This window comes from Antechinus flavipes, chromosome 4 (assembly GCF_016432865.1).
Source record: "Antechinus flavipes isolate AdamAnt ecotype Samford, QLD, Australia chromosome 4, AdamAnt_v2, whole genome shotgun sequence".
In the NCBI taxonomy this organism is placed as follows: Eukaryota; Metazoa; Chordata; class Mammalia; order Dasyuromorphia; family Dasyuridae; genus Antechinus; species Antechinus flavipes.
In genome coordinates, this window is record NC_067401.1 from 134,663,336 (window position 1) to 134,687,099 (window position 23,764).

Sequence of the window (23,764 nt, forward strand, 5' to 3'; positions counted from 1 at the left end):
TCATATGGCTAGAAATAGTTTCAATTTCTTTGTCTGAAAATTGTCTATTCATATCCTTTGGCCATTTATCGATTGTAGTATGGCTTGATTTCTTATAAATTAGAGTCAATTCTCTATATATTTTGGAAATGAGACCTTTATTAGAACCTTTGACTGTAAAAATGTTTTCCCAGTTTATTGCTTCGAAGGCATTCTTTCTTAATGCTCTTTTTGCAATCTTGCACTTGATATTTCTAAGTCATTCACTAATTCTTTTTCCTTTTCTTTTTTTATATATGCTTCTTTTTTGGTTAGTTAGGAATTAGTGTATGTAAACACATATTTGAGGTACCTTTTGAAAGAAGAGAATTTAAAAGGTTTTCATGCCATTTGCATCAAAATTAATCATTTTCTTTTCTAATAATAGCTACTCTATTTTGGCTAGCAAACTGACTGTTGTAATAATAACATGATTATTGCTCTTTGCTGTCACTACTGTCGTTTCTTTTTCTGAATAGTATACATTCCAGACCCCGTTATGGTGCTCCTAAACCCACCTAACTAATTTGATGATGTTGTTGGCTTAATAATTTCTTTTCTATGCTTATAATTAGGAGCTTCTCTACCTGTCTATGTGACAAAACATTTCTTAGCTTGCTGGATGTAGATTAGTTTTACTGCCTTACTAAATTTGCGCTTTAGTTTATCCTCAATTTTAATTAGTCACATGATTAATTTTTTATATTTAACAGTTTTTTTAAATATAAGAACTACTGTAGTCTACTTTATGAAATACAAATTTGATTTTTTTCAAATTTTATTTTTAACCTAATGTGTTGACAAGGACCTGTGCCAGATAGCAAATAATAATCCTAAACAATATTAGACAGAAGATTGTTTGTTTTCTTTAAAGTAGATTTGAGAATTTTTCAAGTAATTTATATTGTCTACAAAATCTGATGGAATAAAGGACTATATTATATTCTACACCAACTGATTTTATAGTACTTCTTATTATCACAAGTGATGACAGGGAAATTCTCAAAACAAAATTATTTTTAAAAGTTACTTTTCAAATGAATGAAATAAGAGAAAAGTACACGATTAACCAAGGAATAGAAAGAATCAGAAAATAAAATGCATGATTTTGATTATATAAAATTTTAAAGTTTTTAGTAAAGAAATTTTATACAATAGAACAAGAAGGAAAACAATTAAGGAGGGAAAGTCTTTCTATAACGTTTTTCTGAATAAGGTCACATTCTTAGATATAAGGTGTTGGTACAAATTTATTTTTTAAAATGATCCAGTCATTGATATATGCTCTAAAGAACAGAGTTCTCAAGGGAAAAAGTCTAGGCTATCTATAAGTACTGTAGATCTCTTCCAGAAAAATAGAAATTAAGGCACTTCAGAGATTCCTTTTTTAAATAACTTTTTATTGATAGAACTCACGCTAGGGTAATTTTTTACAACATTATCCCTTGCATTCACTTCTGTTTCGATTTTTCCCCTCCCTCCCTCCACGCCCTACCCCAGATGGCAAGCAATCCTTTACATGTTGAATAGGTTACAGTATATCCTGGATACAATATACGTGTGCAGAACCGAACAGTTTTCTTGTTGCACAGGGAGAATTGAATTCAGAAGGTATAAATAATCCGAGAAGAAAAACAAAAATGCAAGCAGTTTATATTCATCTCCCAGTGTTCTTTCTTTGGATGTAGCTGCTTCTGCCCATCTTTGATCAATTGAAACTGAATTAGCTCAGAGATTCCATTTTATAGCAATCATCCAAATGAAAATGATAAATTTTGGAGGGACAATGGAAACTAGGGATATTGATAAACTCTTGGGGGATAGTAGATTCAGTCATGAAAAGCAACATGAAATTATATTCAAAGTTACTAAACAGCCTTTGATTCAGCTACACAGAAAAAAAGTACACATATTTTTTAAATAGGCCTTTTTGTGGTAGCAGAAAAAACTAGAAATTAAGATTACAACATTTGAGAAATACTAAATAAGTTGTGGAATATGAATGACTGTTGTGCTGAAGGAAATTAGGAAGTTACTGACTTCAAAAAGACAGAAAAACTTAAATGAATTGATATGAAGTGAACAGGAATTCTAAGAATATACTGTAGCAAAAATGAATAATTTGAAGACTTATAAACTGATAGAAATGATATGAGTAGTAGAAATGAAAATTTTAAGAATTATAACAAAGACAATTCATGATCTAGAGGACTAATGTGAAGATATGCTATCCATCTGAAATCTAATAGATTTAGAATCCAGAGATAGATACATAGATACTTGGGGGAATTTGTTTTGCATGTCTCTGCATTTTTTTAGATAAAATTTGGTTTGATTTCCCAATGGTAGAGGTTCCTATCTTTTTTGTTTTTTAAATAGAAGATACGAAGGTACTATAGATATGAAATGTTTCATGTAGAAGTGACCCTTTTAGTTTTAATTTCCACATATCTGGTCACATCTACAAATCGCTTATGGTAGAATTCTTCTGACAGAATGATTACAATGACTTAATCCCTTTTTTTTTTTTTTAAGAGTTGCATAATTTTTTAGTAGAGAAAAATTCTTCTGCAACTTCTACCATCCTACCCTTGTACCAGTATTAATTGTAACTATGTCAATAAATAATTATTGTGTTGATGTTGTCAGCGGGATTTTAAGGTGGAGAATTAAATGTTTAACTGTGGAATTGTACTTTTAAAAAAAAAACTAAATTTGATTTTTACTTTTATTTTTGAAGTTCAGTCGTTCTGTTTTGTTATACATATCTAAAATTAAGAAAAACTTACTTTATTCTATAATAAAATTTTTCTTTTTCTTTTTAGAATATTCTCTTTTCTGGATGTTGTTACATTGTGTCGTTGTGCTCAAGTCTCCAGGGTAAGAATAGCCGGCATAATTTTAATGAAACCTGATTTTGTAACACTGATGTTGGGATAATCATCTAACCTTGTATGTATTAATGCTGCATGAGATCATATTTGACTCTTGGTGACCACTGTTACAGAATTCTGTCGTGTATTCTTTATAAAGGGAAGTAGAGGAAGGGAAGAGAATAAGCCTTATTAAGTGCTTATTATATGCCAGGCCCTTTGCTGGGAACAATATAAATATTATCTTACTTCATTCTCACAACAGCTTTTACTGTTGAGGAAACTGAGATAGAAAGAAGTTAAGTGACTTGCCAGGCTCTTACAAGTACTAAATGTTTGAGACTCAATTTATCTCCCCTACGCCAGGCCCAGTGCATCTACTATTCTACTTACTTGCTCTCTAATCTTTTAGTTTTTTCTTATTCTTGGCTCCTTATATGATTAAGCTAAATAAACATGTTCAATGATAAAGGTTTCAATTATGGTAATTTTTTCTTTTTGAGAGATATAGTAGTTTTAGCTCTTTCCAGATCTCCCTTTTAACTACTGTGCATACTGTTTTAGCAAATGATTAATGATTAGGTGCTTCCGTTACACCTCTGCCACTGGTGTACTATGAGTTCCTACATTATATGTTTTATTTTATTATATACTTGGATATCTTGTCCAGCTTTAAAAGATACAAAGCAGTTTTAATAGTCATACTGGACAAAGGTGATAGATTATTTGAATCTTTGAATATGGAAAAAACTCTTCAGATGTTTTGTCACGCTACTTTCCTAATGTACATTGAGAACTTTAAACAAGAAAGTTTTTTTCTGATAATTTCCTCCATAGTTTTTTCCTGCTTTGAAATGCAAACTTCCCCAAATGCATTGTTGGTGTGTGTGTGTGTGTTAAATTAATTTTTAGTTAGTTTCTGAAATGTAAGGAGACCCAGCTGATTCACTCCTGGAGTAAAGTCTAGTGTAGAGGAGAGTACTAGCATTCAAGTAAGAGGACTTAGATTTCAGTTTTAGCATTGCCACTTATTCCTGTGTAACTTTGATTAAATCACTTAATTCAAAGTTCCTCTCTTTCCTCATCTGTAAAATGAGATTACTTATAACACTTTTTTCCCATACTTTTTGTGAGGACCAATTGTGAGATAATTGTAAGGCATTTAGCACAGTACAATATAACATGTAACTATATATAGTAAATGCTGTGTGCATATATGTATCATATATATGCTATTATTATCATTTATTATTATCATTGCCATTTTTATTATCTAAGAATTTCCTATGCCAGTCAAATCCTTAGCCTTCTCCCTTGTTGTGAGTATATTGCTTGTCAGGTTTGAATGAACCTCTCATGTTGTCTCCACAGACCTACAATACAGGATTAATTAGTTTACAGGATATCTTATAGTAATTGTGTTGTCATCTGAGAGTCACCAAACCTGGTCCCATTTTGAAGGATACTCCCTCTTGTGGTAATGAGTGTCATGTTTATTAACTTGCTCTTTGAAGTAGTAGAAGGACATAGACAAATCTACATACAGTCCAAGAAATAAATTGTGCCTTCTTTTCAGGTCAGATACATTCTACATTTTTAATTCTAACAATAGAAAATCTAATTGATAAGTTTTGAATACTCGGTGATCTGTAGAAAATGGTTTCCTTTAACCTCACTTTCGATAGCATGGAAAATATTGGAGACCCTGATTTTAATCTTTTTTTTTAACCGCTTAGTACCTATATGATTTTGGGCAAGTCACTTTCGCATTCTGAATCTCACTTGCTCTTGTCTTTAAATTTAAGTTTTTGAACCAGATTATTAAGGCCCTTCACTCCTCTGATCGTTGTTTGTTTTGTCTCCATTTACTGTTTCTCTTTTTTTCCAATTCAGGTTTTATTATTCTGGGTGAATACTCTTCAATAGCCAATGCTTGCTGGATTCAGAAGACCAAATATTCCAGTTAGAAAATAGCATTAGTCTTTATCCTATAGTCTTGTTTTTCCCTGATCATTGCTCTGATCGCCCACATTGAGCACATTTGACAAATGTCAGAGGTTCTACATCCATTCACCCCTTTGTGTATATGGGTCTAATAGTAGGAAGAATTAGAATAAATAATCTTTATTGGTTAAAAGTAAGGCAATTCTTTTATTTTTTAAGTAGACTTTCATAAAGCCTAAATTAGGTCACAGTGACTTTTTTTTTTCTTAATTAATTTTGTGTGAACTCTTTCCTCAATCTAGGCTTGGAATGTTCTAGCTCTAGATGGCAGCAACTGGCAGCGGATTGACCTATTTGATTTCCAGAGGGATATCGAGGTATAATTATATGTAATATGTGATCCCATTTATCTTTTTAAAGTGTAATTACTATATAGACCAGATTAATACCATTAGCATAACTCTTCCATTTCCCTAGAGAGAAAGAGAAATCATTAATTTGAGTGTGGTTGAACTTCAGGGAAATCTTGAATCCCAAAAGCTCATTTTAACTTTTAAGGTTGGGCAGAACTGTTTCTTTGGAAAAGTATTAAAAGAGATTTCACAGTAGAATTTATGTATATGTGCTTTCTCTTTTAAAGAATAATTTTTGTCTTTGTTAAAGAGCAAGCTGATTTGTGTCTTATTTAGGAAATGATTTCTATATATATATTGCTCCTAAGGCTCAACATTTTGAGCCTTGAAGAAGTTTACAGGTATTATTTTGTTGAGAAAAGGGAAACTCATTCCAAGTTGGTTGTAAAATTCCCATTTTGCTATTTCAGCCCTTCAGGTGGCCTATCTTAAAATAAAAATTGAAAGCTACAAAAAAGTTTATATTTTTTGACTTTCTAACTCATTGTTAAAAATACCTCTGGACAAATCCATAAATCTAGAATAAAAGCTTTTATATTAAAGATTTTAAAAGTTATCTCAATCCCAATTCCTTCTATCTTCCCTCTCCCCCCATTCTTTAACTTCTTAGTGGTCCAGTAGAAGTAGTTTCCTTCGAGGAGCCTACTACATTTGTGAAATGTTATATGCTTATCAGATGAATAAATTAAAATGAGTTTTTGGAAACTTTGCAATCTCAATTTTGTCTCTTGTCACAGTATAATAGAATAGAGATTGCTTTGAGTTTAAATTGATTCTATGACTTTCCCCACTGATCTTAAACTGTCTCTCTCTCCCCCCCCCATAATTATCTAACCCTTGTTTATATCTTAAACATGTAAAAGTGTGCACTAAATTTAGTCAACCTTTGTTAACTAACCTAAAGAAAGAACTAGAATTGGCACTGCCAAAGTGGAAGGGAACACAAAACCAATTGTAGATTGCATCTTTCTCCCCTCCAATATATTTTTATTTATATCATTGTTTCTCAGCTTGCTTTAAAAAAACAAACTTTTTTTAAATTTGAGTTCCAAGTTTTCGCCCTTCCATTATCCCTCCATCTGAGAAAGCAGCAATTTGATATTTTTTTATACTTATACATGTCAATATTGTAATTGATCTTAAGGAACTTAGAATTGAGTTTCATGAAATTGACAGATTTATGAGATAAGATAGGAAAAATAGAAAACAACATTTCTTCAAGTAATAGCTAAAATATCTCATTGATTATATAAAAATCAATAGAGCACAGTTTTGGGGATGAATAGATGAATGAATAAATATTTAGGGAATTAGGTGAGTTAGGAAAAGCTTTGTAGATTGTTATGTATGAGATTTGGTTCACAACTTGGCTAGATCTTTTTAAATGAATTGAAAGAAAAGTAAAATTAATTGAAGGCTTTCATATTCCTTTAGACAAGTTTAAACTACAACTAGATATTTTCAAAAGGAGCGGTTCATTTGTTTTTTTTGTTTGTTTGTTTGTTTTCATAGGGTCGAGTAGTAGAGAATATTTCTAAAAGATGTGGTGGTTTCTTACGAAAGTTAAGTCTGCGTGGCTGTCTTGGAGTAGGAGACAATGCATTAAGGTAATGTCATAGCTTATTTTACTTGTCAAATGTCCATCCTGACTAAGCAAAGAAGATTCTTCATATAGAAAATGCTGTCTTAATTTCTCAGCTTTTGAAATATCCTAATTCAGAATGTTTTAACCATGAAAATTGTCTTTTGAGAAAACTGTAATCTATTAAAACTAAACCCTAGGAGAGTAGAACCTGCTCATTAGAACTGACTCTTCTGGTGGCTTAGAGCATTCAGGCCCTCTTTTTTTTTTTTTTTTTTTTTAAACTCAGGGACATAGAAATACCAGACATTTGAGAGTGATTAATGAAAAAGTTTTAGTAAATTTTTACCAGAAATTGTGGTACTAAAATGCACCATTATCTTCCTTAAAATGTGTAAAATTCCACTATTTCATCTGAAAGCCTTTCTTTTCTATTCTCATGAAGGACCTTTGCACAAAACTGTAGGAATATTGAAGTACTGAACTTAAATGGATGTACAAAGACCACAGATGCGTAAGTACCATATAAAGGCTCAAACTAAAGTTCCTGTTCCCTTGCCTTCTTTTTTTTGCTGGTACATTAAGAAGTTAGTAAATTATTTTTCAGGCTAGAGGAATATGATTCTTGGTCCTGCCTCACAAAAGACACTTTTCCTCTTTAATTCCAGTGAGATGGCAGTATTTAATTGGGCTGTTTGAACTTCAGGTTCCAAAGCCATATTTAATTTAAAGCAACAGCGTTTTTAGTCTTGTGTAGTTTGAAAATTTGAATTCTTCAAAGAAATAGCATGATAGAAAATATGACAGATAATTTGTATATAACTATACCCTACAATGGACCCATTTTGACTCTATGCCATACCTAGGAATACCTTTTGTGACAAAGATTCAGTTTTTTTCAAAAGAAACTTAACTTCACATATAAATAGAATCAAAATTGTTTTGGAAGTGGGCCCCAAATCTTATCTTAATGATTCAAGTGAAGCATTAAAATATCATAGCCAGTTGAAGACTGAGAATTATTTGCTTTTCAAATGTTGTACTATTGTACAATATTTTAAGACTAGGTTTTCCTATCTCTATTCTCTTCCCCTTTGTACACTGGGACTGACTCTGTCACTCCCCTGCTCAAAAATCATTCAATGGCTCCTATTGTCTGCAGGATAAAATAGTAGCACTTATGGTTCTCTGTAGTCTGACTTCAAAATGCCTTTCTAGCCCTATTTTATAGAAGTAATCCTCTTCTTCAGCCAGATTGGACAATTATCTGTTTTCCAAACTTTTTGTATTCTCTCCTATTGCCAAATACCCCTCCCATGTCTTCCTTTTCGGACCTTTACTATTCTTAATCATGTCCTCTATGCAGACTTTCTAGCTGAAACCATTCTTTTTGGATTTTCTAGAACTAGCATTTTGTCTAGTTCTCTACTTTTGCCCCAATCATGTGTAATTCTCTCCTTTTGCCCTAATCACTCCCTACTTTTTATTACACTTATCAATATATGTGTTATGTTCCATTTGAGAGAATGTAAATTCCTTAGGAGCAGGGACTGTCATTAAAAAAAAAATTTTTGTATCCTTAGTGCCTAACAAAGTACTTTGTACTTAATTGCATGTTTATAAGTTTATTGATGAGCTTCACCATGAGAAGTTTATAATTTTAAAAAACCAAATAACTAAAAGGAAACTGTGAATAAGTTTTATGTAAGATGAGATTAAACATTTCTTCTATTGACTGAAATTCCCACAAATTGGACTTTTGGGGCCCATTCCTTATACAAATTTAACAAAATCTTAATGTTATATACAACGTTGATATATTGTCTGTTTTAATTATTGAAGTAGCATGAAGATCTGAAGGAATTTACTGCCTCTTTTTTCAATAAGAGGATACTAAAAGGGGATTTTAGAAAGTAACTGAATGAAAGAGAAAGGAAGACATTTTAATCACAGGCTATAGTTTATTTATTCTCTACTATTTTTGAAATTCATGACATGACTTATTAATATTACCGGATGTCCAAAAGACTTTTATTTTATAATTATTATATAAATTTCCTTGAAATCTTTCAATGTTAGAAGCATTTGGCATTCTGGTATCAGTGGTCCTTTAATGTAAAGAAAAAGCATTTTTATTGTCACTCACATAAATCAGATTTAAGAATTTTGAGTTTTTCAAAAGAATGGCATAATAGAAATTCAGTTGGTAATTATAGTGTATAATTATGCCCCTAAATTTAGCCAGTGTGACCCTATTGCATGTCCATTCTGTGCTTCCCATGCAAATGACTCATTCCTAGAGTCATATTTCTCCCTGTCCTTAGCTACTTCACTGAATAACATTTCTCTATTAAAAGATTGTTTTGAGCAGAAGTTTGAGAAGAAAGAAGATATCAGACCATGCTGACATCTAATATTTCTACATAAGAACCAAACAACACCTTCCCCTGACCACTCATGAATATCTTTACATTTCGGATAGCCTCCCAATTCTCATCTTTAAACAGTTCATAATTCTCAATGTTATGACTATTTGGGCCATAAAAATTGAAACTTCTCCTGCCTATGTGTACAAAATTAAATAAGGTTTGGTTTTTCTATAATATGGATATGTGTATCTGTCTTGTTTCATTGATGTCTAAAAATATAGATAATTTTTCTTTATCCTCTTTCAGCACGTGTACTAGCCTTAGCAAGTTCTGTTCCAAACTCAGACATCTTGATTTGGCTTCCTGTACATCAATCACCAACATGTCTCTAAAAGCACTGAGGTAGGGATTGGCTATATTACAGTGTTAATCATGTGTACATTAATTCAAATTCAATTTCTCATCCTGTCATAGTCTGAAGGTTCAGTGATACTCCATATAAGGTGACAAAACATGACTATGACCTTTGATCAAAGGTAAATATAATACATGAATACTATTTTTCTGATTTTTTTTTTTCCTAGAGGAATGAAAGGAAGGTGAATGACAGTTGGAATATTAGGCAGTAAGATGTGATATGTGAAAAAGCGGAGAACTAATGTTAATTCCCTTGGGTGCTTTATCATCTAAACAAGCTTTAGTGAGAGCTTATTACACTGGTAACATTTTGCTTAATGAGAATCAGATTATCAGTATTTACTCAGTTCTCAAATCTGATGTGTTCATATCTTTCAAATCTACCCATCCTACTCCAGGTCTTCTCTATTTCTCACCTGAACTATTTCCTTGGGTCCCTAGTTGCTTTCCTCACTTGTAGTCTCTAATTCATTTGCTTTGCAGCTACCAAATTGATATATTTCCTAATGTTTAGGTTTGACCACATCACTCATCTGCATAAGAAGCTTCTGTAGCTTCTCTCTGCATTTAGAATAAAATATGATGTATCTATGTTGGCCATTTATTTTTCAAGGCTGATTACACATTATTCCCCTTCATCTATATATGTTGTAGCCCAAATTATCCTCTTTTCTAGCTCCTGTATGTTAACATTTTATCTTTTGGCTCATTTATTGTTACTGCCCAACTTTCTCCTCTCACATTTACCCTCGTAAGAGTTCCTAGTCCCTTCAAGGTTCATCTTAATTATCATTCTTTTTAAGAGATCCATCCTAAATATCCCATTTGTTAATGAGCCTCCCTTCAAACACTTTGTGTTTATTTTGCCATACAGTCTATATTTACTTATTTGTGGACAGAATTTTCAGAGATTAATCTAGTGAGATGTCAGAAATCTGCCATAATTGAAGTATCATCTGAAGTTAGTTAAAATATCAAGAACTGGATTGGATATGAAATTTTATGAGATAAAAAAGTTAGGAAAATGTGCCAAAGAGGAAAAAAATGAAAGTCCAAGGATTATAAGGAGCAATTAGATCCTGGGTTATGAAAATTTCTCAGGAAAAAAAATGGGGAAAAGATAACTTAAATAAAAATATTAAATAAAAAAGTCTATAATTTAGGTTGCCAAAAAAAAAATAGCTCACTATCTAGATTCAGTTATTGGTTAGTTATTTTTAAGTCAACTCCTGTTCTTAGTGATCCCATTTGAGGTTTTCTTTGGCAAAGAACCACTGGAGGGTTTACCATCTCCTCTAGATCATGAAACTAAGGCAAACAGGGTTAAATGATTTGCCCAGGGTTACACAACTAGTAAATGTTAGAGACTGGGTTTGAATTTAGGAAAATACTTAGGTTGCTAGAAAATTAAATGTGCTTATAAGTTATAAATTTATAAGCTATTTAGGTTTACATATTTTGGATTCCTATATCAATTAAAGTTTTTTTTTTTTTTTTTACTATCTTAGTTAATATTAAAATAAATTTAAATCCGGAAAGCTGAGTTCTAATCTCAGTTGTCTTTTGCCAACTGTGTAACTCATAGCAGAATACTTAGACATAAAGCTTCCCATACCTGTCAATGATAACTGTCCTATCTACTTCACAGAGTGATTATGTGTAACATTAAAATAATAGTTATTTTATGAAATTTTATATTTATTTATTTTATAAAAAGTACTTAACAAGTATGAAATGTTTTTCATGCAGTAAGGCCAGTGAAAAATGTTAAGAATTTAATTTTATCAGTCTGGTTATTCCTTCTAGTAATAAAAACTATTTACTATGTAAATATATTTCTGAAGTTTATGTAGCTAAAAAATTCCCCTCCCTGAAGCCAGTGTTATGGCAAATGATCCTCTGAAGGATAATGAGGTGGTTCCTCTAGTCTCATATTTGAAAAATATCTATGGAAAATAATTTCATTAGTTAGTTTTGCAATTGTCACAATGGTAACATGACTTCAGTTCTACCTTACCGACTTTATATATTCTATTATCTGGTTAAGTAAATGTATGTTTATATGAGTGAGAGGAGATTAACCATTTCTTCTGTTGACTGAAATTCCCATAAATTGGACTTTGGGGCCTAAGTCTTAGAGTAGTATTTAGTTGTGATGATTTTTTTTTCTGGTTTTGGGTTTTTCCCCCTTTTTAAGTGAGGGATGTCCACTGCTGGAACAACTGAACATTTCATGGTGTGACCAGGTGACCAAGGATGGTATCCAGGCTCTAGTGAGAGGCTGTGGAGGTCTCAAAGCCTTATTTCTTAAAGGCTGCACACAGGTAACATTTGACATAGTACTCTTAAACTTTGAGATCACGGCAATGAAATTAGGAAGTTTAAAAGGGATATTTTTTCCCTTTCTTCTTGCTTATCAAAGATGTTCACTAAGACCTAATTTGTTTAATTTGAGAAAAAACAAAGTAAGTTTAACATCTGTTAAATAATGAACATATCTAATAGTAGAATTGCTTTTCTTTGAAAGGTCATCTTGAATGGGTACCACTGGACAAACAGTTTTACCCTGTAATCTTATGAAAAAAATCTGGTTATATTATCACTATTATTTTTTTTAAGAGTGCTGAATTGGTATTTATAAACAGTCTTAGCATTTCTTTTTTTGTTGTTGTTTTGCTTTTTTTCTGAGACAATTGGAGTTAAGTGACTTGCCCAGGGTCACACAGCCAGGAAGTATTAAGTGTCTGAGATCAGATTTGAATTCAAGTCCTCCTGACTTCAGGGCTGGTGCTCTGTCCACTGCACTACCTAGCTGCCCTAGTATTGGCATTTTTAATCAAATATTTGGCTGCTAAGACATCATATTCAAATATGTCAGATTCTTTAATTCCTATATACTACTATCATTTTGACTTTTCCTCTCTATTATCCCATTGGTCATACATAGCAAAAGACAAGCACTTCGTTTAAAAGAGGTGAATTTTTTTTTTAATAAAACAAAAATTTTTAATAGGCATATGTTAAAAATTAAGATAATACAAAATTGTTAATAGGCACACATTAAAATTAATATATAACATATAACACAAAGATTGTTAATAGGCACATATTAAAATAAACATATATAACACAAAGGTTGCTAATAGGCATATTAATAAGGGCATTTTGGGTGGCACAGTGGCTAGAAGGCTGGTCCTGGCATCAGGAAAACTTCTCTCTGGTTGTTGCTCAGTTGTGACAGCCTTGTCTAGCCCTTGTCCCCTAAAAGAGGTGAAATTAACCTCTGCTTATTACTGTAGTAAAAACAGAAAAGGATTTGAAATAATAAGTCGGCTATGGTTTACATCAGAATTTCTCTCAGATCTCAGTAATAAAATTATATCTAGACTAGAGGGTAATTCCTATCATTTTTTTGCCAGGATGGGTGGGCCCTGATGTTCTAAGCAGTATGTTAGGGCTTTAATTACCTCAAAACAACAGCTTGAGCTTCTGGTTATTTATGGAGTTCTGAAAAATATTGATTGGAATACGTTTTGTAATCAATTACATGCCATCTGTTCTTACTACTGTAAGCATAGCAGTGATCTTTCAGTAGCAAAAAGGAAAAAAAAAAAAACCCACCAACCAAAAAACAAAAAACTTCCACTATGGGTTCTTTTTCCAAAAGTTTAGTTTTGGAGAGCTTTCTAGACTATATGGACAGGTAGGGAAAACTAATTGGCTTCACAAATCATCTGCAGAGCCCAGACAAGAACAGAAGTACATCTAGTTTATTAAAAGAATTGTTGGTAGGTAAAATCACAATCCTTTCTTGTGCCTTTTGATGATGGTACTGTGGCTATATACTGGTCAAAAATTATATAAAATACTGATAATACCAAACACAATGTAAGATAATCCAAGCTAGAAGTATTTTCTCTTTCATTTTTCTATCTCCTTTGAAATGCCAATAACCAGTCTTTCCTTTTTACTATCTTTCTAGCTTGAGGATGAAGCTCTCAAATACATTGGTACACATTGTCCAGAACTGGTGACTTTAAATCTTCAGACCTGCTTAGTAAGTAGCCTTCTGAGACTTTGTTTGAGTCATAGATGAGCTTATTACTGTAATTTTTTTTAAAGCATATCTTGTAAGCCAAGTCCCTTTCAGACATCTGAACTGATTGAAGGTTAATATCTAATGTAAAAAACACTGATCTAAAAGTACAAGGCCTATCTTGTCATTTTATTGGTTGTGAAGCTGGACAAATCACTTTAATCTTTTTGAATATGGCTTTTTCAAAACACACAGTGATAAATAATATTTATTCTACTTTTCACAGTAGTTGTGAGAAAAGAACTTTGTCATCTTCAGAATTCTATATAAATGTGATTTATTATGGTACTATTTAGTATTTATGAATTATTTGAAACATTATTCATAATATCTTCTATTTTAATTCAGTTTGTGTGCAAACCATATTCACAGTTGTACCTGAATATAAAACCCCCTTCAAATTACTCAGAAAATGGATAAATCTGTTAGGAGTCCAGAGTGTTAATAGAATACATATTTTTTAAATTGGATATAGAGGAATGGCCTTGGAGTGATGAGAACCTCCAACCTCCAGAAAAAGCATATTGGTGAGAATTTTTGGTATGCTACATCTTTAGCCAGTTTGTTCTTCTTCTCCAGCAGTTATTTTGAAGTAATTGTATTTGCATATCAGTCTTTAACTAGAGAATAGAATAAGTTAACTCAACTTCCTGATCTTTGGGGATTGTTACTGTTGAGATGAATAACTCCCAGAATTTAGTTATCAGTGATAATTTTGCTTAGCAAAACTGACAAGTAACTGGTAAGTTGAAAAAAACATTTTTACATATAACTTCAAAGTATGTTTGTACTTGTATGTATGAAACATGTACTGCCCAAAAGGTACCGTTGTAGCTATATTTCTTCTCCCCTTGCCATTTATCTGTTTATTGTTGCTAAACTGATAAATACTGTGTACCTTCTGCTTTAGTAATGTTTCTTTAATTCTCTTCCCTTTTTTCTTTTTTATCTTTTTCTGCTGAAGAATGCTACCATAGCCCAATGCCAACATTCTTTTTCTTTTTGAGTTATGTTAATGCTTCTTGTTTTTTTTATTATACCTTTTTATTGATAGAACATATGCATGGGTAATTTTTCAACATTGTCCCTTGCAATCACTTCTGTTCCACCTTTTCCCTTCCCTCTTTCCACCTGTTCCTCTAGATGGCAGGCAGTCTCATACATGTTAAACATGTTAAAGTATATCTTAAATGCAATATATGTGTACCGATCCATACAGTTCTCTTATTGCATAAGAAAAAATAGGATCCAGGAAGGTAAAAATAACCTGGAAAGAAAAACAAAAATGCAAGTAGTTCACATTAATTTCCCAGTGTTCTTTCTCTGGGTATAGCTAGTTCTGTCCATCATTGATCAACTGGAATTGAATTGAATCTTCTCATTGTTGAAGATATTCACTTCCATCACAATATCATAATACATCCTCATATAGTATTGTTGAAATGTATAATGAGCTCCTGGTTCTTCTCATTTCACTTAGCATCAGTTCATGTGATTCTCTCCAAGCCTTTCCATATTCATCCTGCTGATCATTTTTTACAGAACAATAATATTCCTTAACATTTTTATGCTACAACCATTCTCCAATTGATGGGCATTCAATTTCCAGTTTCTAGCCACTACAAAGAGGGCTGCCATAAACATTTTGGTATATATGGGTCCCTTTCTCTTCTTTAATATCTCTTTGGGATATAAAGCCAGTAGTAATACTGCTGAATCAAAGGGTATGCACAGTTTGATAACTTTTTGAGCATAGTTCCAAATTACTTTCCAGAATGGTTGGATCCATTCACAACTCCACCAACAATAATGCCTCTTACTTTTTCCTAAGTTTTTCCTGCTGGTATATTAATCTTCTTTTTGTGAATGTTCCTGGACCCATAAGAAGAGGGTTGGGGGTGGGGTTTAAACCAAACTAACCATTCTATCTGATAATTTTTTAAATATTCAGTAGATCTTGTATCCCAATTCTAAGTCTAAATATGGGGTGGGGAAGGTTTCATTTTCTGCTTTCAGAATTCGCCATTATTTTTTCAAAAACATAAAGAAATTCCATTTGGTCTGCTAAATGTGCACTCGACCTACCAACACATTTCCCCCCTTTACTAATCCTATTCTAATAATAAATCTTTGAATTTGTGTACTACTTTTTAACATTCATCTGATTCTATCATTCTTTCCTTCATAACAAATTCTTTTTGTGAGGTAGGTAGAACAGAGATTCCTTTTCCAAACAAAAGTAAAATGAGTCAAAATAAATCACCTAGAATATGACTCTTTGGATGGAATTTGAATGAGAATACCAGCCTTCTGGTCTCCTAAATCATGACTTCTTTCCATTAAAATTCTACTGTATCTAGTAACAATTCTCTTGGAAGTTTGTGGAGTTACTTGACAAATAATTTCTCATGCAACCCAAAGTAAATGCAACATTTCATGGACAATATATTAATTTGTTTTAGGCTCATTGCCTTTTTCCATTGTACTTGATCTGAGTTCTTATGCTCTATGTATATGGATTAATGTCTATTTCTATGACTTCTCCTTTTGACTAATATCTAGGATTTTACTTTCATCTTAGCAAATTACAGATGATGGTCTCATTACAATATGTAGAGGATGCCACAAATTGCAGTCTCTCTGTGCCTCTGGCTGCTCCAATATCACAGATGCAATCCTGAATGCTCTGGGTCAAAACTGCCCACGGCTTAGGTGAGTATCCCATCTTTTGCCACACAACAGAAACCATTTTCACCCATATTATTTTATTTTGACGTCACATAATTCTAAGATAAGAGTTTTGAGGCAACTAGCCTCCTATTTTTCAACATATTTGAGCTGTAACCAATCACAAGAGAGAAATTATCTTCATACCTTCTTCTGTTTCACTAATAAAAGTCATCATCTTATTCCTTTGCACATTCCATCCCATCTCCCTGCAATGTACAAAGTAAATGTAATAGTCATAAGAATAATGCCTGCTGCCCAGTTTTAAGTCAGACACTAGTATTCTGGGAGTACAAGTTATTGCCAAAGAAGATTTATCAGAAATGAATAGTGTCTCTGAAATTATAGAACATCAACATAGAGAATTTTTTATTCATTTTGCAAGTTGCTTGTTGTTAATTTTATTTCCCTCTTATATTAAAAACTACAAGCACACCAAAGCAGTTTTCTAGGAGAGTTAAAAAATAGTTTTTGAAACAGTTCATTGGTCAGTCCTTTATGAATTTTTCTTTCTTTTTTTTCTTTCAATTTCCCCAGTTACATGTAAAATATCATTTTTTTCCCTTGGATATACATGTACACTCAATTTTTACATATTTCCATATGAATCGTTTTGGAAGAGAAAGATCGGAACAAAATGGAGAAACCTTTAGGGGAAAAAAAAAACAGAAGAAAAAAAAGTGATAATAGCATGTCCCCCTCTGAATGTGGATGGAGTTTTCCATTTATTAAGTATATTGGGATTGCCTTGGATTATTGAATCGCTGAGTAAAGAACCAAGATCTTACCATATTTGATCATTACACAGTCTTTCTGTTGCTTTGTACAATGTCTTCCTAGTTCATCATCAGTTCATGCAAATATTTCTAGGCCTTTGGATCAGCCTATTCATTATTTTTTATAGAATAGTAATGTTCCATTACTTTCATAAACCATAAATTATTCAGCCATTCCCCAATTGATGGATATGTACTCATTTTTCAATTCTTTATTGTCACAAAAAGAACTGCCAGAAACATTTTTGCACACATGGATCCTTTTCTCTCTTTTATGATTTTTTTGGTATACAGATCTAGTAGAGATATGCACACTTTTATAGCCTTTTGGGCATGGTTCCAGATTGCTTTACAGAATGGTTAGACCATTTCACAATTCCACCAACAATGCATCAGTGTTCACTTTTCCCTTATCCCTTCCAACATTTATCATTATCTTTTCCTGTCTTCTTAGCCAATCTGATAGGTATGAGGTGGTAATTCAAGAGTTATTTTAATTTGCAATTGAGATGTTGAAGAACCTCACTAATATTATACATTGTCTCTTTTTAATTAAAAAATGTGAACTTTACATGCTAGTCTGTGGCGTTTTATTTTTTTTAACTTTCATATAACCATATATAACCATATACAGATGGTTATAGAAAATTTTGTTTAAATTTAATCTTGTTTTCCTTCTCTATCTTGATAGAATATAATTTCAGAGACACTATTCATTTCTGATAAATCTTCTTTGGCAATAACTTGTACTTGATTTTTTTCTTAGCTGAGAATCTGTTTGAGGAAATTTGCATCTATGGGAGGTGCCTTTGACAAGATCTGTCACAATTAGGGATTGGAAATGGGAGGTGACCACAATTCAAACAATTAACTTTTAATGGATGTATCTTAGTGAAGAAGCTGTCTTAATATAGTAGGAAGAGATTGACTTTGGTGCCAGAAAAGAAATGTAGGGTCAAATCCCGACTGTTTTCCAGAAGCAAGCTGTTCTCTAGGTGTGAGCATTGTGGCATATCTCAGGGTTAAAGTTATTAACTACAATTACAATAAGTATTCTCTGTTCTTTCATTGTGTCTCCATGAAGTTTAAGATATTTGTTACAGGACTTTTTTTATGATGGTCCCATGAAAATAGATGGAGTTTTATATATATATGCTTGGTTATGAATATCATTCTTTCTTCATTCATCTTTAAGATATAGGAATTTGTCTTCCTTACACGTGAATTATGGAATTTTATAAGTCACAGCTTTTACTAGTCAAATGCCTTAATTTGCCCTTTTCCTCTGTTTTGTTTTGTTTTTTCCTTTTTGGACAGAATATTAGAAGTGGCAAGGTGTTCTCAGCTAACAGATGTGGGCTTCACTACTCTGGCTAGGGTGAGTATTGTCATTGGTGTCTGTTTTAAGATTTATTTTACATATTAATTTTAAAGAGAGGGCAAGAATCCTACCCATTTATATTAAAGCCAAGGTACACAACTTTCTGTTTCAATTTACTTGTCTCATTACTCCACAACTTTAGAAATGCAATGTGTGACCATGAAGAGCTTTTCTATGATCTAACTCAACAAATCTGTACCCCATATTTTCAGAAGTTTAACTGGGCTTTTCTGTATTTTCCAAGAAAAATGTCTCATTATAATGTAGAAGTAAGGTTCAAGAGCTTTGCCAGTGAAGACTCCTGGCCCTCACAGATCCCACCCTTGTTTGAGGTTTAGTCTATATTCAGAAACACTGATTAACAATAAATTCATCACCAAGTGATGAGTTCTTTTCAGGCACAGTAATTTATAAAGATTCCCAATATGTGGATATATATCATTTATAATTTGTTTACTACTATGTCAAGATAATATTTTGATAATAATATTTATTAAAGGTATCAACCTTTTTGCTCATCAGAATATTAATAATGATATTTCTTCTAAGCTATTGAAACATGTGGTATTCTTATTTTTTTAGCAATTGGGTTCATAGACTACTGAAATGCATTATTTACAAGATGTTTTATATGGATTGAAAGATCAAATCTGAGTGTGAAGTAAAAGAGTTTTAATAAGGAGTACTTAATTTGTACATTGTAATAATGAGGAGAGGTTGAGAACCTGGAAGGCAGGAATAACTTGATGTCCATTGTAACCCAGCCATGCCCTCTTAATCTGTGCAGCTTCTTCTGTGTCACTGAAAACTAAACTAGAGGTGGGGAAGTTATTCTAACCAGCCATTGCTTCAGATCATAGGACCTTCCTTGGTACCTGCATGTGCCTTTACATCTGTTGATATAGGATGCACTGGCTTTGGAATATAATTATTAACGTAATGATATAGTTATTCTAAGGGGCTATTGCAGAAGGGGACAGACTGAAAACTTATGCAACTACTTGAAGCCATCTATGGGAGGAACGGAAAAGAGAAGCATTGCTTGCTATTTATGGGTGAGGGGTATGATTATTGGAGACAAACCCTATAATTACCTCTTGGGGAAAGGATGGGATTGGACCCATCTTTGAACCCTCTGATTGGTTACCCCTTTAGGTATGCCACAGCCCCACTTTGGAGATCACTGTACTAAAATAGAGAGGGGTTGCAATCTTCATAGGTGGAGGAAGTACCCACACCAATGAAATCACAGATTCTTGAAGTAAGAGAAATGGAAACCTAATTTGGTTGTCTCAGTGTTTGTAATGTAAGTTGAGTACTAAAAGAAATATTAGACATTAAAATAGGAAGACTTTTTAGATTTTCTCTATTCACTTGAAATGCTTTATAAGTATGGTGATTTTTTTTTTTTTTAATCTGAGTTCCTTTGATTAGCATCATAATGGCTTATGGGAAGAGACATGACTTTTAAGAACAATAGTGGAATGTGACTTAGGATATAGCATATCCAAAAATTAAGGGGAAAAACACTAAAAATAAGACATCTATGGCTACCTCCAAAGAAATAATTTTGTGTTCTTCATTTTTATTCCTTCCATCTTGTACTCTTCCCAGATTGCCTTCTTTATCATTTCATTTCCACTGTGTCACAATTGTGTAATCTCTTCATGACTACTAACTTTTCCAACTGCTTCTACTTTTCCCATACTTAAAAAAAATACTCATTTGATCTGACCATCCCTTCTAGGGATCTTCTTACATCTATATCTACTTTTCATGGCTAAACTCCTTGAGAAAATCATCTGTAATCAGTGTTCCTTTCTCCTAGTTTGGCTTCTGGTCTCATCTTTCCAAAGTTACCAGTGAACTTTTAATTGCTAAAGTTAACAGGCTTTTTTCCATCTTCATTCTTCTTGGTCATCTTCTATCCTTTGATATTGTCCAACATCCTCTCCTCGTGAATTCTTTCTCATTTAGGCTTTACAACTCTGCTCTTTCCTTTTCTTCTTCTACATGTCTGATTGTTCCTTTTTAGTCTCCTTTGTTGAATCTTCCTTCATTAATGCCCACAAAGTATGGGTATGTCCCCTAGGATTCTATCTTGGACCCTCTTCTCTTCTCCCTCTAACCATTTGTAAACCTTTTTTTTTTTTTAAACAATAAAACAACCTAACTTGAAAAGAATCTTTTAAATCATCTATTTGGTTTATTTTGGTGTTGTTTTTTCAGGGAGGCAATGAGAATTAAATGATTTGCCCTGAGTCATACAAAGAGTAAATGCCTGAGACCAGATTTGAACTGGGATCTTGTTTCTGGGGCCAGTGCTCAATCAGCTGCACCATCTAGCTGCCCCTCCTCTCCCTCTATACTCTCTAGCTTGATGATCTCATCATCTCCCTTCAGTTTTCAGTGCTATGTAGATAATTAATAGGTCTGTCTAGTCCTGACGTCTCTCTTGATCTCTTTGCATCACTATCTGCCTCTTGGACATCTCGTATTGTATACCCAGTAGACACCTCAAATTTAACATGTCCCAAACTGAACTCATTGTCTTTCCCTTAAAACATCTATTTTCCCTTTAAAACTTCCCTCTTTTGAACATCTCTTACTGTCAAGGGCATGACCATTCTCCTAGTCATCCAGATTCACAACCTCTATGTTATCCTTGACTCACATTCCCTTTACATATCCAATCTTGCCAAGTTTTGTCATTTCTTTCTGTGTTTAGCATATCTTTTCTGTACCCCGCTGCTAACCTTGTACAGGCCCTCATCACTTCTTATCTGGACAACTACAGTGGCCGCCTTAGTTGACTTTTTTGTCTCATGTCTCCACCTTCCACTCAGTTCCGGAAACAATCTTCTTAAAGTGCAAGTGTGATCTTATTAGTCTTCTATTCAGTAAGCTTAGTGTACTCCCTTTTTGCCTCTAGAATCAAATATAAAATTCTCTGTCTTTTAAAGCTTTTATAACTCATCTCTTCTCCACTTACTCAATGTAGTCCAGTGACACTGGCCTCCTTGCCATTCCTCACACTCAATATTCTATGTTCCAACTCTGTGCCTTTTCACTGATTGCCTCCTATAACTAGAATGTTCAACCTCCTGGTTGCTTCAAGACCCAATGCAATCATTTTTTGCAGGAGACTTTTAGTTACCCCACAGCCTCCAATGCTAGTGCCTTCCCTCTGATAATTTCCTTTCTTCCACTCTATAAATCTGGTATGTACATAGTTGTTCATATGTTGGCTTCCCCATTAGCATATGAGTTCCTTGACTTTAGGGAACTTAAGTTTTTGTCTTCTGTTGTTTTTCCAGCACTTTTTTTAAAATAACTTTTTATTGACAGAACCCATGCCAGGGTAATTTTTTACAGCATTATCCCTTGCATTCACTTCTGTTCCGATTTTTCCCCTCCCTCCCTCCACGCCCTCCCCCAGATCGCAAGCAGTCCTTTACATGTTGAATAGGTTACAGTATATCCTGGATACAGTATATGTGTGCAGAACCGAACAGTTTTCTTGTTGCACAGGGAGAATTGAATTCAGAAGGCAGAAATAACCCGGGAAGAAAAACAAAAATGCAAGCAGTTTATATTCATTTCCCAGTGTTCTTTCTTTAGGTGTAGCTGCTTCTGCCCATCTTTGATCAATTGAAACTGAATTAGCTCTCTTTATCAAAGAGATCCACTTCCATCAGAATACATTCTCATACAGTATCATTGTTGAGGTATATAATGATCTCCTGGTTCTGCTCATTTCACTTAGCATCAGTTCATGTAAGTCTTGCCAGTCCTCTCTGTATTCATCCTGCTGGTCATTCCTTACAGAACAATAATATTCCATAACATTCATATACCACAATTTACCCAGCCATTCTCCAATTGATGGGCATCCATTCATTTTCCAGCCTCTAGCCACTACAAACAGGGCTGCCACAAACATTTTGGCACATACAGGTCCCTTTCCCTTCTTTAGTATCTCTTTGGGGTATAAGCCCAGTAGAGACACTGCTGGATCAAAGGGTATGCACAGTTTGATAACTTTTTGAGCATAGTTCCAAATTGCTCTCCAGAATGGTTGGATGTGTTCACAATTCCACCAACAATGTATCAGTGTCCCTGTTTTCCCACATCCCCTCCAACATTCCACATTATTTTTCCCTGTCACTCTAGCCAATCTGACAGGTGTGTAGTAGTATCTCAAAGTTGTCTTAATTTGCATTTCTCTGATTGATAATGATTTGCAGCACTTTGTTTAATACATAGTAAGCACTTAATAAATGCTTGTTGACTATCTGACCTAGAACTGGTAAAATTATTCATTGCTGAGGTAATTGAGGAATCCTGGTTACATCAATGTCCTCCAAAATACAAAATGAAAAGAATTGAAGTATAAGGATGACATTAGACTGACATCATCTCTGAAATTCCCTTGGTTCTATAAGTTTTTTTTAATCCTCTTCATGTTCTGATATTTTGTCTACACTTTGCAGAACTGCCATGAACTAGAAAAAATGGACCTAGAAGAATGTGTTCAGGTAAGATGATAGAATCTCCAGTGCTTTTAACCATTATCTGAAATGCTGAAATATTCTAAAGAGCATAAGGAAGGTCCAGAAAGCACCTTTTAAAAAATGTCTAATGAAGGTGATACTGAGGAAGCAAATCCTTATTACATGTGTTCTGACCTCTTCAAGCTTCAGGATGGTCTGACTTCTGGAACTGTGGAGACTTTTATCTTTATTTTTCTAAGTTTTAATCTTTCACAAACAGTGTTGGAAACATGCTTTATTTAATTCAAGAATTTCATGGTCATTAATAGATAAGAGCAGAGACAGCATGGCCTAATGAATAGAGAACCAGCCTTTGAATGAGAAGGATTTGGAATCTTTAAACACCCTGACTTTATGGAGCATGTTACTTAACCTTATAAAAAAAATAAAGTTACTTAGTTGCTGATCTGAATCATTGGAGGGAATTGCTCACACTGATGAATTACAGGTTTAGACCCCCAAAAATGATTGAACTTTGAGGGAAGACTGAAAAGCAAAAAGAGGATGGTAATAGAGCAGTTGAACTAAAATGAAGAAAATGCACAATCTACAATGAGGGATAAATGTTTTTTAAGAACTCTAAAAAGGGGGCAGCTAGGTGGCGCAGTGGATAGA

The 23,764-nt window shown here is 33.2% G+C and overlaps 1 protein-coding gene across 2 annotated transcripts in view; it reads left to right on the forward strand.

Annotated features, from left to right (window-relative positions):
* The window catches only part of FBXL20 (F-box and leucine rich repeat protein 20), a 110,535-nt gene that overhangs the window by 74,813 nt on the left and 11,958 nt on the right, over nt 1-23,764 (forward strand). For both annotated transcript variants that reach the window (XM_051994631.1, XM_051994630.1), the window contains 10 exons: nt 2,844-2,898; nt 5,138-5,212; nt 6,761-6,855; nt 7,276-7,344; nt 9,506-9,601; nt 11,814-11,940; nt 13,599-13,673; nt 16,294-16,424; nt 18,533-18,593; nt 23,090-23,134. In XM_051994631.1, the coding sequence (XP_051850591.1) occupies nt 2,844-2,898; nt 5,138-5,212; nt 6,761-6,855; nt 7,276-7,344; nt 9,506-9,601; nt 11,814-11,940; nt 13,599-13,673; nt 16,294-16,424; nt 18,533-18,593; nt 23,090-23,134 (829 nt within the window). The remainder of the gene's footprint in view (nt 1-2,843; nt 2,899-5,137; nt 5,213-6,760; nt 6,856-7,275; nt 7,345-9,505; nt 9,602-11,813; nt 11,941-13,598; nt 13,674-16,293; nt 16,425-18,532; nt 18,594-23,089; nt 23,135-23,764) is intronic.